General features: G+C 42.6%; 1 protein-coding gene across 4 annotated transcripts in view; it reads left to right on the top strand.

The window, feature by feature from the left end:
• The window catches only part of LOC135907506 (calcium-activated chloride channel regulator 1-like), a 157,528-nt gene extending 145,912 nt beyond the window's left edge, over positions 1-11,616 (top strand). For all 4 annotated transcript variants that reach the window (XM_070520905.1, XM_070520906.1, XM_070520904.1 and 1 more), the window contains 3 exons: positions 958-1,134; positions 5,511-5,777; positions 10,720-11,616. In XM_070520905.1, the coding sequence (XP_070377006.1) occupies positions 958-1,134; positions 5,511-5,777; positions 10,720-11,189 (914 nt within the window). In that variant the 3' untranslated portion in view covers positions 11,190-11,616. The remainder of the gene's footprint in view (positions 1-957; positions 1,135-5,510; positions 5,778-10,719) is intronic.
• The last annotated feature ends 1,607 nt before the right edge of the window (positions 11,617-13,223 follow it).

The following is a 13,223-nucleotide window of genomic DNA, read 5'->3' as shown; positions in this document are numbered from 1 at the left end:
GGGCAGAGTTTACTGAAGTTCATGCGCCATAGGGGCGCGCTGACTGGACTGTCATGCTTTCTGCTCTACCGTAAGGAATAGTACTGCCGTTTTGGGTGATAGTGTCCATATAACACTCCGTGGGAATGCTCGTCGCTGGCGTCTCGGAAGACCTTTAAGGTAAGCTGCGTATTAAACCTGGAACCTCTCACCTTCACCTATCGTCCTCAAATTCTCTGTCTCTCCGATGCATACCATATCGCCTGACGGATCGACCTTGCGAGTTCCCAGGGAACTATCACGTGAAATTGTGGGTGCTCTGCCCGCTCAGGTGCCCCCATACCACAAACAATACCGTGCAGCGATGGAGGAGTAAAGAGCATGAATATGGCTCGGACGTTGTCGCGATTCGTGCAGCAATGAAATTTCAAAGAAAAAGTGCAATGGGGAATTTTCCTCTAGGTGTGCGGAACAGATGAGTAGTCCTTGTGCCGCAAACGGGATCGTGTAAATGTGATATACTGCTGTTTTATCATCTCTGGGATTGCCGTTTCAATTTTATTTGTTACAGTTTATGCTCTGCACATCGCACGTGACATATGTAATGAGAAGGGGTAAGAAGGTCTACCAGTGCGACGGTTGTCGTAAAATCACAGGCACTCAATTGCAGAGCGACAGTGGTAGGTATCAGTAAAGCATTTGACAAGCATACAATCTCCAATACAAAACAAATCACAAATCGTCACTTCTGGAATCCAAAATTTTAACGGTTAAAGAGCATACATAATAAAGTAAGAAAAGAAAACCAGTACCACGATTCAGAAATTTCCAAATCAGCCATTTTACGTGATATCTTCAAAACAAGTTCCCTATGCGATCACCTTAGCTCATCTCTGTGACAAACCAGAAGAAATTGATTGATTCAAGAGTTTCCGTAATTGATTCCGTTTTCAACAGCTATTGCTACTAATATTGCAGGTCCTGATATTATGCAAGACGATGGTTCATACAGCGGCTACTTCACGCAGTTCACGGGCAAAGGAAGGTACGCCATCATGGCATACGTCTACGGAAACAACAAGACCAGCCATGCGCATCGTACACCAGGATTCCCTCCTGATGTTCGTGTTAAGGAGAAGGAAGAATCAGCCCCTAGTGAGTTTATCAATGGCGCATTAACCTGCATTGCGTAGTCTCTCTCGTCTTGCTTTTGCTTGGGCAAAAGGGTAAAATGACCGTTGAGACGTTATCATAACTGTAACTCTATTCGTTCAGGAAAGAATTTGTGCGGAACTGAGTCCAAGGCAAGGACAGTTGCTACATTTCACGCACGCTACCAAACATTGTTCAAAACAGAAATTTAAGTGAGCAGAAGAAAAGCGCTTAATAGCTTGAACTGGCCTTGTTCATTTTTGATAGCGACAGCAATTGTATGGACATTCCAGGCCCATATCTACCTTAGGCTTCGCCGTGAGCTTCTGTATAAAGACCAAGCGTGATAAAATCCTCACAGCAGGCCATATACTCTTTGTGAGAATGGAAGAATGCTATGGGAAGTTGGCAAACGCTGCTGAATCTCGCGTCCACGAGAGACGAAGCCAGGGTGGAAGCGCGCCCCCTTATGTCGCCCGCGAAGCACGGGAGTAAGTAGTGGGAGTGGAGGGGGGGGGGGGTCTTCTCCAGCGGCTGCTGCTTACAGCACAGCGAGTGGGGTGACATATTTTGAAAGAGATGTGCGATATGGCCAAGGTGCACGCCAGCGCGTGTCTCACGTTCAAGCAATCTGCGATATTTGCAGGGTGCGCGTAGGGCCGGCCGCTTCACATGCGTTGTGCTTTGGACATTTTCTTTGCGTTGAAGCGAGTGCTGCAACAAGCTTAATTCGCTCGCTACTGCTACCGCCTTTGCTTACTCCAGCATTACGGCAGCGTGTTTCCGCGGTCATCCAGCGATATCTGTTCAGGCTTACCTGCGCAGGTGTGACACCGTACTTGTTTTTTTTTTGGTTAGTAGGAGCAGGTTTACGGGTTTATACGGCCGATAAAGCTACTATCCTTACTTCATATAGCTATCTACTAATTTGCTTTCACAATTCTTGCTTCGCCTTTTCAGCGAAACAACGGCTTTTAGTTGGTGCCGCTTCCTAGTAGGGCAGCTGATCAGCCACTTGGCCGTGTTTCTGTTGTAGTAAGGCCTGATGGTCGAGGTACTTTTGCGATAAAGCTCTACTACTTCTTTGGTTACTCCTTAAAGAGCCCTACAGGACATGCGCAAGCTACAAACGGCATATGTTTATGTGGCCAGAATTCGTACGCTAGAAACGCAACAGAACCGTCAGAAATACGTATTCTTGTACAGCTTCACAACGACAATACTGAAACTGCAGCAATAGAGGTCCGTTCATATCATCATCATCAGCAGCACCAGCCTGGATACGCCCACTGCAGGGCAAAGACCTCTGCCCCTACTTCTCCAACTACTCTGGTCATATGCTAATTGTGGCCTTGTTGTCCCTGCACACTTCTTAATCACATCCGCCAACCTAACGTTCTGCCGCCCCCTGCTACTCTTCCTTTCTCTTGGAATCCAGTACGTAAGGCATAATGACCATCGGTTATCTTCCCTCCTCATTACTTGTCCTGCTCATGCACATTTCTTTTTCTTGATTTCAACTAAAATGTCATTAACTCGCTTTTGTTCCTTCACCCAATAGCCTCTTTTCTTGTCCCTTAACGTTACACCTATCATTTTTCTGTCCATGTAAATTATTACAACGCATAGACACTGCTGATTGCAGCGGCGCCGCTCAACTGCCACTCCAGCAGCCCCATCGCCATGCATCTACGTAGCAGGCACTCATGACGTCAGTCAGACGAGCTATCCGATTGTCTACCCAGATTGCGTCTGCGGCAATGCGTGAAATATGACGCGGGATTAAGTTTACTTTCAATAGCACTCGTTCGCATAGTAATGTGTACTCCCTTAAAAAATAAGTGCCCGAATTTCCTAAACCTCGATGTCACCTCCAACGAATTGCCTAGCTCAATGCGTCATCCTGAATTTAGGTATAACCCTTACACAGCTGTTCTATACTTTTCTCTTCAAGGATAATGGCAACCTGCTATTCATCATCTGAGAATGCCTGCCGTTTGAGGTTTATTTATTGAGGTTTATTTATTGATTTCTTTCTGTACATCAACACAAATCGAAGCAAAAGCAAAAGGCTATACAGCCTGACAGAGGCTTTTGCTCCAAGATACAGTTCAGCAAGCAGGCATAAGCAGACAAAAGATAATCATTGAACTATCGAAATTGTCTCTAGGTATAAAAAACAAAAAAAATATAACAGAGTAAAGAAAACAAGCAGATCGACATTGATATATTGTAACAAGCAGCAAAAAAAAAGAAAGAAAACTTTCTAGTTTTCTTGTGTAGAACCAAGGTAGGTGTGGAATATCCGTAAATATTTGCCAAGATCATGACATGTGGCTCTTGTACTCCTCCATTGCGCCATTTCTATGAATGATGGTATCTGTACTCAATCAAATGATTTTTCATAATCTGTGAAAGCCACATTTGCCACAAAAAAGGATTAGTGGTTGTTAAGAACTACATATTAGGAATGTGCTTTAAAATCCCCCCCCAAAAAAACCAAAGTATTACTTGATAGTTTGATGCCTCCACAAAAGCTTTACATTCGGAAGAGCCTTGTTTCTGTTATGGCGCTGTCCGTCGTACATGCTCTTCATTTTGCTGTTGTCTTTATTAGCGCTGTTTTTCTTCACATATGGTAAGGAGCGAATTGATGTCCGATGTAATGTCACATGCATCGGGTCGTGTGTTTCACGTCGATTGCACTGCACCTTTGCGTCTACCATTGAGAATGACCTGGAAGTTGATTTACATAGTGCGAGTACTTTACGCATATAAATAAGTTGACAATGTTTGGTCATATTAAAGCAATGGTAATGAGGATGTTCGACTTATCTTATCACTTTTACAATTGGTGGGGAGCGGCATAACTATTGCACTTGAGTTTCCAGACGACAACCACCGGCAGGTTATAATGACTCCTTAACGCAATGTGCATGCTGCCTTGTATGACATACATAAAAGGACTACTTCAGTCCCAATAGAATGTTAAAAACGCTTGTATGGATTATTCGAAATCGATGCCGTGCTTAGTAACGCAGTACATTGGAACCGTAAGTCTAGAAATACATTTTTAGTTTTTTATATAATGTATAGCGGACGGTTATCATATTACATAAAAATGTCTCCTAGGATAATCAGGTAGTTCTGAATGACGCAGCTGAAAAGATAGCAAAATGATGTCAGGACTGGCAGATGACGCTAAATGAAGCAAAAACTGTATGCATGACAGTCACGAAAAAGAAAGCACCACTAACCTTTCCATACCAAATTCAGCAAAGAGAACTACAAAGGGTTGAAGAATTCAAGCATTTGCGTATCATTATTTCTTCCGATCTATAATCTAACAAACACGTGTCATACGTGGCAACAAAGTCATTCTCAGCGCTTTTTTCCCTCAAACGGTCCCTCATATACGCTTCACCCAACGCCAAACTACTCGCTTACACGTCACTTATTCGCTCCGTTATAGAATACGGCGCCATATGCTGGTTCCCATACACTAAATGTGCCATAGCGAAGTTATAGAACGTACAAAGAAAAGCAGCCATATTCATTTATAATAAACGCCGTCGTCATGATTCCCAAACCAAACTTCTGCGCTCAGCCGTACTCCCAACAATTAGCGATCTTGCTAAATATCTCAGACTAAAATTCGTGTTTATTCTCCATAGCAATGCCCTAAAAATAGACAAAAACAAGTTTTTAGTACACTCTAACGCTTGAATTTAGAGAACGAAACACAATAAACAATTATCTGAGTATAGGTTTCACAACGACACCTTCAGGTATTCATACTACCCACAAGCTCTCAGAGAATGGAATCTGTTACCACAAGAGGTTGTCGATTGTACAACCCTCGATTCTTTTTTGTCTAAGCTGTCTAACCCTCTCTATCTTGCTACGTGATGAAATGTGGTTTGTACATTATGTTCTATTGTCACCAGGAATGTGCATTTTCTATATCGCTGTACGTGTGTATGAATAAGCTTGTTTTTAAACCAAAGCTAAGGCGTCCTGTAAATGATTATCATTGAGCCATGTGTGAATGATGTATTTTCCCTTTTATGACAGTACGGTTTCTCTCCAAAGCCTTCGTTAAGGCTAGCAGTATATACGAAATAAATAAATGTTCGTAAATTACCAGTCTATTTTAACGATGCACTATTGCAATAGCTAATGCATACCTGCGGCATAGTTCAGTCTGTTATTACCGTAATTACCTGCAGGTACTGCAGGAACGTTCAATGTCGCATACAGGACCAGCGTCAAATGTATCCTTAAATGTTATTTCCCGGGAAATCCTCCTCCCGACCATCCATTAGATTGCTGCACCTTAAATTGTCGCGGTAGTAATACTGTCATTATGTCTTGTGCAGCGGAAGAACCAGTCATGGAAGGGATTGAAGACTCTGCCAACTACACATTCAAGGATACCCTCCTGGGAGAAAAGGAGCCGACGAACCCATTCCAAAGAGTCGCAGCTGGAGCCTACTTCCAGGTCACCAGCGACCTGCGGAAAGCTGATGTTCCTCCCGCCACAATGAGAGACCTAAAAGCTGTCGAGGGTTACATCGACATCGACAGAACACCCGTTGTCAGACTTACATGGACATGGCCGGGCGCACACATGACACATGGAAAGGGTGCGTATTGTCTGAGAGCTACCATCTCGCATTCGGGAGGAAATTAACTATGAACACTCAACAGGAGAATTATGATAGGTAATACGACTGAGTGAAGCTATATTTTTTCTAACGTATTCCCATTCTACCCCATTCTAACGTGCAACGCACAGTGGATGCAAAGTAACATTTTGCTTTCCAGAACGCGTAGGTTTCAGTTTCTCCTCAGTTAAGTGTCGCATCGCATTTTTTAGAAGGGCTCCTAATCATCGCTAGTATGGTAGGCTGTAAAAGATGTTAAACGCGAACAAAACACCTTGAAACAATCAATTCAAATAGGGCCTCAGCAAACCGCCTCGCAAGAAAATGCAATAAATAAAATAAAACCGAGTCAGCGCACACGTACAGATCTTATTTGTTTTCTTTATTTTCATGCATTGCATTGATTAGGCTCAGGCTGTAGCCATCAAAACATCAATTCATTGACTGAAAATGTCGGCTTCCGTTATTGTACCTGGTGCATTAGTGAGTAGAGGGAATTAAGAGTTTTCTTCGTGTGCTACCGTATTTTCGTCATATTTCATATTTATTAGATGACCGAGTCATGGAAAGTAGCAATGATAACTAGCGGCAGCTGACTTGTGATTCTGTGAAATATGGGAAAAAAATATGCCAAAATGTTGAAACAGCACTACTAACCCCTTAGTAACCAGTTTTCGGTCACAATAAAGCGCTGTATATTACAAACCCAAAGACGTATTGCTTAGACTGCAAATCTTGCATTCTAGCTGTTATCCCGATGCCTACAAAGAAGACGCATAAAAGTTTATTAAGTATTTAAATAGTTGCCCACATTGGAACTTTACGAGAGGCACGACTAGCACCAAGTTCGACACGAATATTAATTAGGACCCTTTGCAAATTATTTTTCTGCATTCATTGTAAGCAGCTTCCAAGCTAAAAGCTAGCGGAGAAGACAGGATGGGCACCATAAAAAGCAAGCGAAAATATATTTAAATAAACTGCCAATTATGAACATGGCCGCCTCTCAACAAATTGAGATTATTTTTTAGCGTCAAACCAAAACAAACATTCACCGCGAATGAAAACCACATTTTCACTTCACAATCGTACGGAAGTTTTGGCGAAATATGTGTATTCAAATTTCACGTTAAGAAATATTTGAGCACCGAATGTAGCTGCTTAGTGGTGATGGTGTGGGGCTCCTAAGAACTAGGTCACGAAGGCAAAATGCCAAAACACCCGTGCACTTAGATTTAGGCGCACGTTGAAAAACACTGAATTTCTGGACTCGCCCACTACGGAATGCCTCATAATCAGATCGTAGTTTTAGCAGGAAAAATGCCACATTTTAATTAGATAACGAAATATTTCCGCTGTATTTATTGCATGGGTTTGTTCCGATTACGTAGTTATATTTGGCATTTACGGCCTGGTGATTTTGCCAAAGTAGTGTGACCGATAGGTTCTCCTGAGCAAAAAAGTGTTGTAAGGTGCACCACTTTCTAAGCTGTTCATTTGTTATCATCGCCGTGGTAGCGTGCCGTCTTTTAGCAGCATGTAGGTAACCACAAATCATCGCGATGAACGCTAGTAGGAAGTTCCTGAAGCGTTTCTCGCTGGCGAAGCGCGAGCGTACGTTTGACAGACAAACGTAAGCAATCTTTTAAAAGAAGAAATTGCTGTGATAAGGACTAGTAACGTGCCTAAATAAATTCTGCGGTTTCACGTGACAAATTTAGAGCTCAATACAACACTCGCATTCGAAACAATAATGCCGAGCATTTCACTCATATAGTCTATCTGGTAACGTAAGACTTTTTTTTGCCACGGACTTTTTGTGATTGAGACTTTTCACACGCACGACTTATATCTAGATAATATTCAGTACCTTCAATGTGTTGCTTCGCGTTGTAGACAAATTCCACTTCTCCCTGCCATCTGCTAGCCGCCTGATTAGCTCAGATGGTAGAGCGCTGCCCCGGAAAGGCGGTGGTCCCGGTTTCGAGTGCCGGACCAGGACAAATTTTTCTTCAACTCTGAGGCTGTTCTTTCGAGGAACCTGTATGGGTTTCCTTTGCAGTAATTACTACGAAGGGGGGGGGTTCTCTGACTGTTCCTTTATAACTTCAACGTGTTGGTAACGCTACCGTATTTGCTAACCTGGATTCGTGATATAGCGTTTCACGACGTGTCCGCTGTATATTACGTACGTGTAGTTTAACGATCACAATGTTCGGGGTGCGACATTTTGCGTCAGCCATTTTGAAAGAAAACCTCTTGAACATGAAATCCGCACCGTAAGGCTGAATTGACCGAAAGCGCTCGATGAACGGCTCGCTATCCCGCTAAGCTCAAAACTTATTCTACCATTTGCCATAAACAAAGCGTTCCACTACAGTTTTCGAGGTCGCATGTAAAGTTTTTCACCGCCAGCGAGCGCATAGCCAGAACTGACGTTCACTTGGATGTCGTAGCGCAACCAGACGTATCACTATCCTGCACTGAGAATAGCGCTATCGAGGCACCCTACTCTACCTGGACACACTGCGCCTTCTGGCGGCGCCACTGTGAAGTATGCGCCTACACAGTGGAACACGTAGACTGTCAGGTTGGTGCGAGAGAGGCTTATTGAAGCCCTGTGGACCCAGTTGCACAAGCCCACTTGAAATGCCAACCTTTCAGGCGTCACTAGCATCGGATTCGGCGCACTTTTTTTATTGATTTGCAGAGTACCCAGCCTTATGTGTGAGATAGCTAGATAGCCGGAATAAAACAAAATGGTCTGATAATGTCAAAGAAGCTATTTGAACTGACATCGTTTAATTACTTGCATGGTTACCGTGGTGGCCCTGCCAGAAGGCTGAAAAAGTATCTTTCAAGCGCTTTCGGTTGCCTTCCTAACCACAACAAACGCTAGGCGCTTTTCAGGGCGGTGTGCTAGAGCATCACCATCTAGATAGCACAAGGACTGTTTACTCCGATCCATGAAGTCACGTTACCTGCCGAGAAATTTCCACTAACGAGGCTGGCGTGATGAAACGGTGGCGTAAAAATACTGTTGCCTACTCTGGAGCATTCCCATTATATTCGATGTCAATCGAGCCAGGTAACATGACGTCATGGATCGGAGCAAAAATGCTTTCTGCTGTCTGGGTGGTGTTGGCTAGAAGTAATTCGATCTCCTTCACACTGAGCACGTTTGAAAGCGCTGTCATCGGTTGGTACCGCAGCATATTCTCGCGGTATATTTCAACACGATAGCGTTAGGGGCTTCCTGTCGCAGAAAATGCGTTGTCCGTGTCGGCGGCTTTCGTCGGCAGTGTTGCACATAAGTGAAAATCATCCTGAACAACAAACACGCGTCCCCTACGTGTGGCGCATGCGCGTCACTGAAATAATTCAATTTCTCTAATTAAAATGCGTCAGAAAAGTCGTAAAATAATACGTACGCACAACCGACAGACATGACTGCGTGGGATACTAATTTCAATATACAAGAAAGATAATTCGGGTAAGCGAAAACTAACACACAAACTTCTTTTTGCTTGCAATGAGTCACTGCTTGTAGCCTTTGCCTTACGGGGCTAGGAGCCACTGCTGTGCCTTTTACTGCCGCCAAGTTCGGCTGACCACGGTTTCCTGTCGGCATTACGCCACCAGTTGATCCCTGAATCCTAGTCATATTCAGCTGCGCTGAAAACATAAATTGAGCTGGCCAGGCTATGTGATGCGTAGGGCAGATAACCCGTGGGTCAGTACCGTTACAGAAGGGATGCGAAGGATAAGGAGGCAATGTCGAGGAGAGCACAAAGATTAAATGAGGGGGGGTGGGGGGGAATGACGTGAGGTTGTTTGGAAGCTCAAGTTGGAATCAGCTAGAGCAAGACTATCGTGTTCTCTGTTAAACACAAAGCTTGAGCGTCCTCCAAACATGTGAATTATTTTTCGGGCTTTCTTTCACATGCAAAAACATGAAGGAGCCGTGCTGAAAAGAACGCCCCAGAAACAAATGAAATTTATTACTTCGACCTCGATTTAACTCCGAAATGTGACGTATCGGATCTAAATGAAACACCTAGAAACATAAACAGTACATAAAACAAGTACTGCAGGACTCAATTCATATCTGCGAAAAATACGCGAACTCATACTTTTGTATTAGCTGCATGATAGCTAGAATTCGCCATGAATATATATATATATATATATATATATATCTATATATATATATATATATATATATATATATATATATATATGGAGTCCGTAAGGATTACGGACTGGATTCCACGAGAAGGGAAGCGTAGCAGAGGGCGGCAGAACTTTAGGTGGGTTGGTAAGATTACGAAGTTTGCATGCACAACATGACCACAATTGGCACATGACCGCGGTAGTTGCAAAGATATGGGCGAGGCCTTTGACCAGCAGTGGGTTTAGCCAGGCTGATGATGATGATGATGGTGATGATTATGATATAAATATACCATGCGCCCTGCATAATCTTAGCCATGCAGTTCAAAGAAAAATAATGATTAAAAAACAAAGTTCAAGATACGATTTCTAGACCTACGGTGTTTGATGGTCAGGCTTCTGAAGACGGCATGCCATTGGTCCCGAAATCGTAACTCGCACAGAGGCTTCTTTTTCTTATTTATTTCAGTAATTTGGCTGATCCTAGCTCGGAGCGCGTAAATATATGTATAAGAAGAAATAAACCTCATCAACACTATAAATTTATTGTCGATGTTTTGGCCAGGGACCAAGTTGATCACGATTATTTTACGGACATAACGTCACATTTCTTATAGACTTCGGGTAGCATGGTTGTGCAGCATTGTCGAACTAGATTTCCAGAAGTCAGTTGTGAACAGAAGTTAAACAAAACAGGGGGATGGGGATTAACGTCACAATGCAGAGGTTGCATCTGTTTTCGTTACAGCTGCGGAAGTGGAGATCAGAGGTAGCACCAATAAAGAGAACCTTCAAAGGGACTTCGACAGCCAGGAGCGTCTGTCCACTGTCGTGAAAGGCAACCTTGACCCCTTTCCCGGCGGTTCGAAGCACGACGTAACGATCGCACTTCCTCGTGAGTGGGAAATGACGAGACCAGGCGACAGGGACTACAAGCTAGAGGCATACCTGGCGGCGCGTGTTATTAACGCGGATGGACTCAAGGGGAAGCTGTCGAGGAGCATTATAATATTCTTCCTAATCCCAAATTTTACCGCCGAATCACTCACAACAGGAGCGTCCATCCCCACACACGCAGTGCCGAACACGAAGCCTGGACCAGCAAGAACCACGACAACGCTGGCTAAGCCGCACACGAAAACAACTAAACCAACGACCTCAACACCCCCGACCGAAGCGGAGCCAGCTCGCAATACGGCGGCAACAGCTGATGACTGAAAGCCGGCGCGTTTGACCCACCGATCAGATTTCCGACGATGGGCGATGATGACCTTCGCCGTTATCGTTGTGCTTTAGGCGTAACAAGCTTTCGAGGGCACATGTTCGCCCAATAAAGGTTTAGCTTCGCCATTTACAGTTTTCGACTGTGTTTGTCACAGTCGCTAACACAGATGGTGACATAAAATCGTCTATTGAGAAATGACGTTAAAAGAAACTGTGCTAAATTTAGGCTCAAACTTGCCAAATACGGACAACAACACTCTGTTCGTTCTGCTTTTCAGCTTCTCTCGAACAATATTCTGTGGATCTGGCCTCGAACTACCAGTCAGTGATATGCGGACAACCACTCGACACATGCGCACTGCCTCCTTTACGCTGATGACACCACTATTTTCGCATCTGATAGAAATTTATTTGCATTGCAGGATAAACTTAACGCTGACCTAACGAAGGTTCATTCATGGTGTGTAAAAAACAAGCTAACCATTAACCCATCTAAGAGAACATTTATGGTATTCCATTCTTCAAAAACTTTGCACATTGACTCTATTGTAGTGTCTCTAAATAATAATGTATTTGTAAGATCCGCGTGTACTAAATTTCTTGGTGTAGTGCTAGATGAAAACCTAAAGTTCCAGTGCCATATTCAACCACTTATTCAAAAAATCTCATGTGGTATTCACATTATAACAAAAACTCGCTCTTTTTTTCAGCAAACCATTCTCATGTCTTTATATTACGCGTATATACACAGTCATCTCTCATACTGCCTGTCATCTTGGGTTAATACATATACCACACATCTTCATCAGTTAGAAGTTTTGCAAAAGCAGGCATTACGATTAATTGCATTCCAATCGCATACATCTCCCTCGGCTCCAATATTCCGTTCCCTAAATGTTTTACCTTTACGCATGTTATTCAATCATAAGCTGTCGCTACTTATGTTTCGTCTTATAAATACCGAGTTTAATATTACAGGTTTTAGTCGCTCTAGTCTCATAAATTATAACAACACAAGATTTTCAGCACAACTCAATCTCCTTCTTCAAAAAGCAAGAGCTAACTATGGGAAATTTACCGTTGCGTTTTCAGGCATTTCTGTTTGGAATTCTATACCATCTGAATTGAAGACATCTACATTATTATCATTCAAGCGTAGAACGAAGGAGCATTTCATGAAAACTTTATCTGACGCGTAGCATAATTTAACAAACCTAGAATTAATTAGATGCTGTGCACTTTACCATTACGCAATGTACTTTTCAATTACCGAGTTACTAAATCTTGCCTAATTGATACTTCTCCTCGTTGTTAGGTTTACGTGCCATTTATCCTCGTTTGAACTGTTGCATGTTATTTTTGAGATTTCTTCAAATCTTTTTTTTTAACTCTGTGAATATACTTGTGATATTGTTAACAGATTTTTTTTACCTTTACCTTTACGCATGTTATTCAATCATAAGCTGTCGCTACTTATGTTTCGTCTTATAAATACCGAGTTTAATATTCCAGGTTTTAGTCGCTCTAGCCTCATCAATTATAACAACACAAGATTTTCAGCCCAACTCAATCTTCTTCCAAAAGCAAGAACTAACTATGGGAAATTTACCGTCGCGCTTTCAGGCATTTCTGTTTGGAATTCTATACCATCTAAAATGAAGACATCTACATTCTTATCATTCAAGCGTAGAACGAAGGAGCATTTCATGAACACTTTATCTGACGCGTAGCATAATTTAACAAACCTAGAATTATTTAGATGTTGTTCACTTTACCATTACGCAATGTACTTTTCAATTACCGAGTTACTAAATCTTGCCTTAATTGATACTTCTCCTCGTTGTTAGCTTTACGTGCCATTTACCCTCGCTTCAATTGTTGCATGTTATTTTTGAGATTTCTTCAATTATTTTTCTTCCTTTTAACTGTGAATATAATTGTGACATTGTTAACAGATTTTTTCTATCTTATCGTTTATTTCCGATGTAGAAACTGTATAATATATGACATGACTCACTGTTTGCCTCG

This window comes from Dermacentor albipictus, chromosome 6 (assembly GCF_038994185.2).
Source record: "Dermacentor albipictus isolate Rhodes 1998 colony chromosome 6, USDA_Dalb.pri_finalv2, whole genome shotgun sequence".
Taxonomy (NCBI): Eukaryota; Metazoa; Arthropoda; class Arachnida; order Ixodida; family Ixodidae; genus Dermacentor; species Dermacentor albipictus.
Note: the sequence above shows the minus strand (reverse complement) of the source record. Positions and strands in the feature narration are given on the sequence as shown.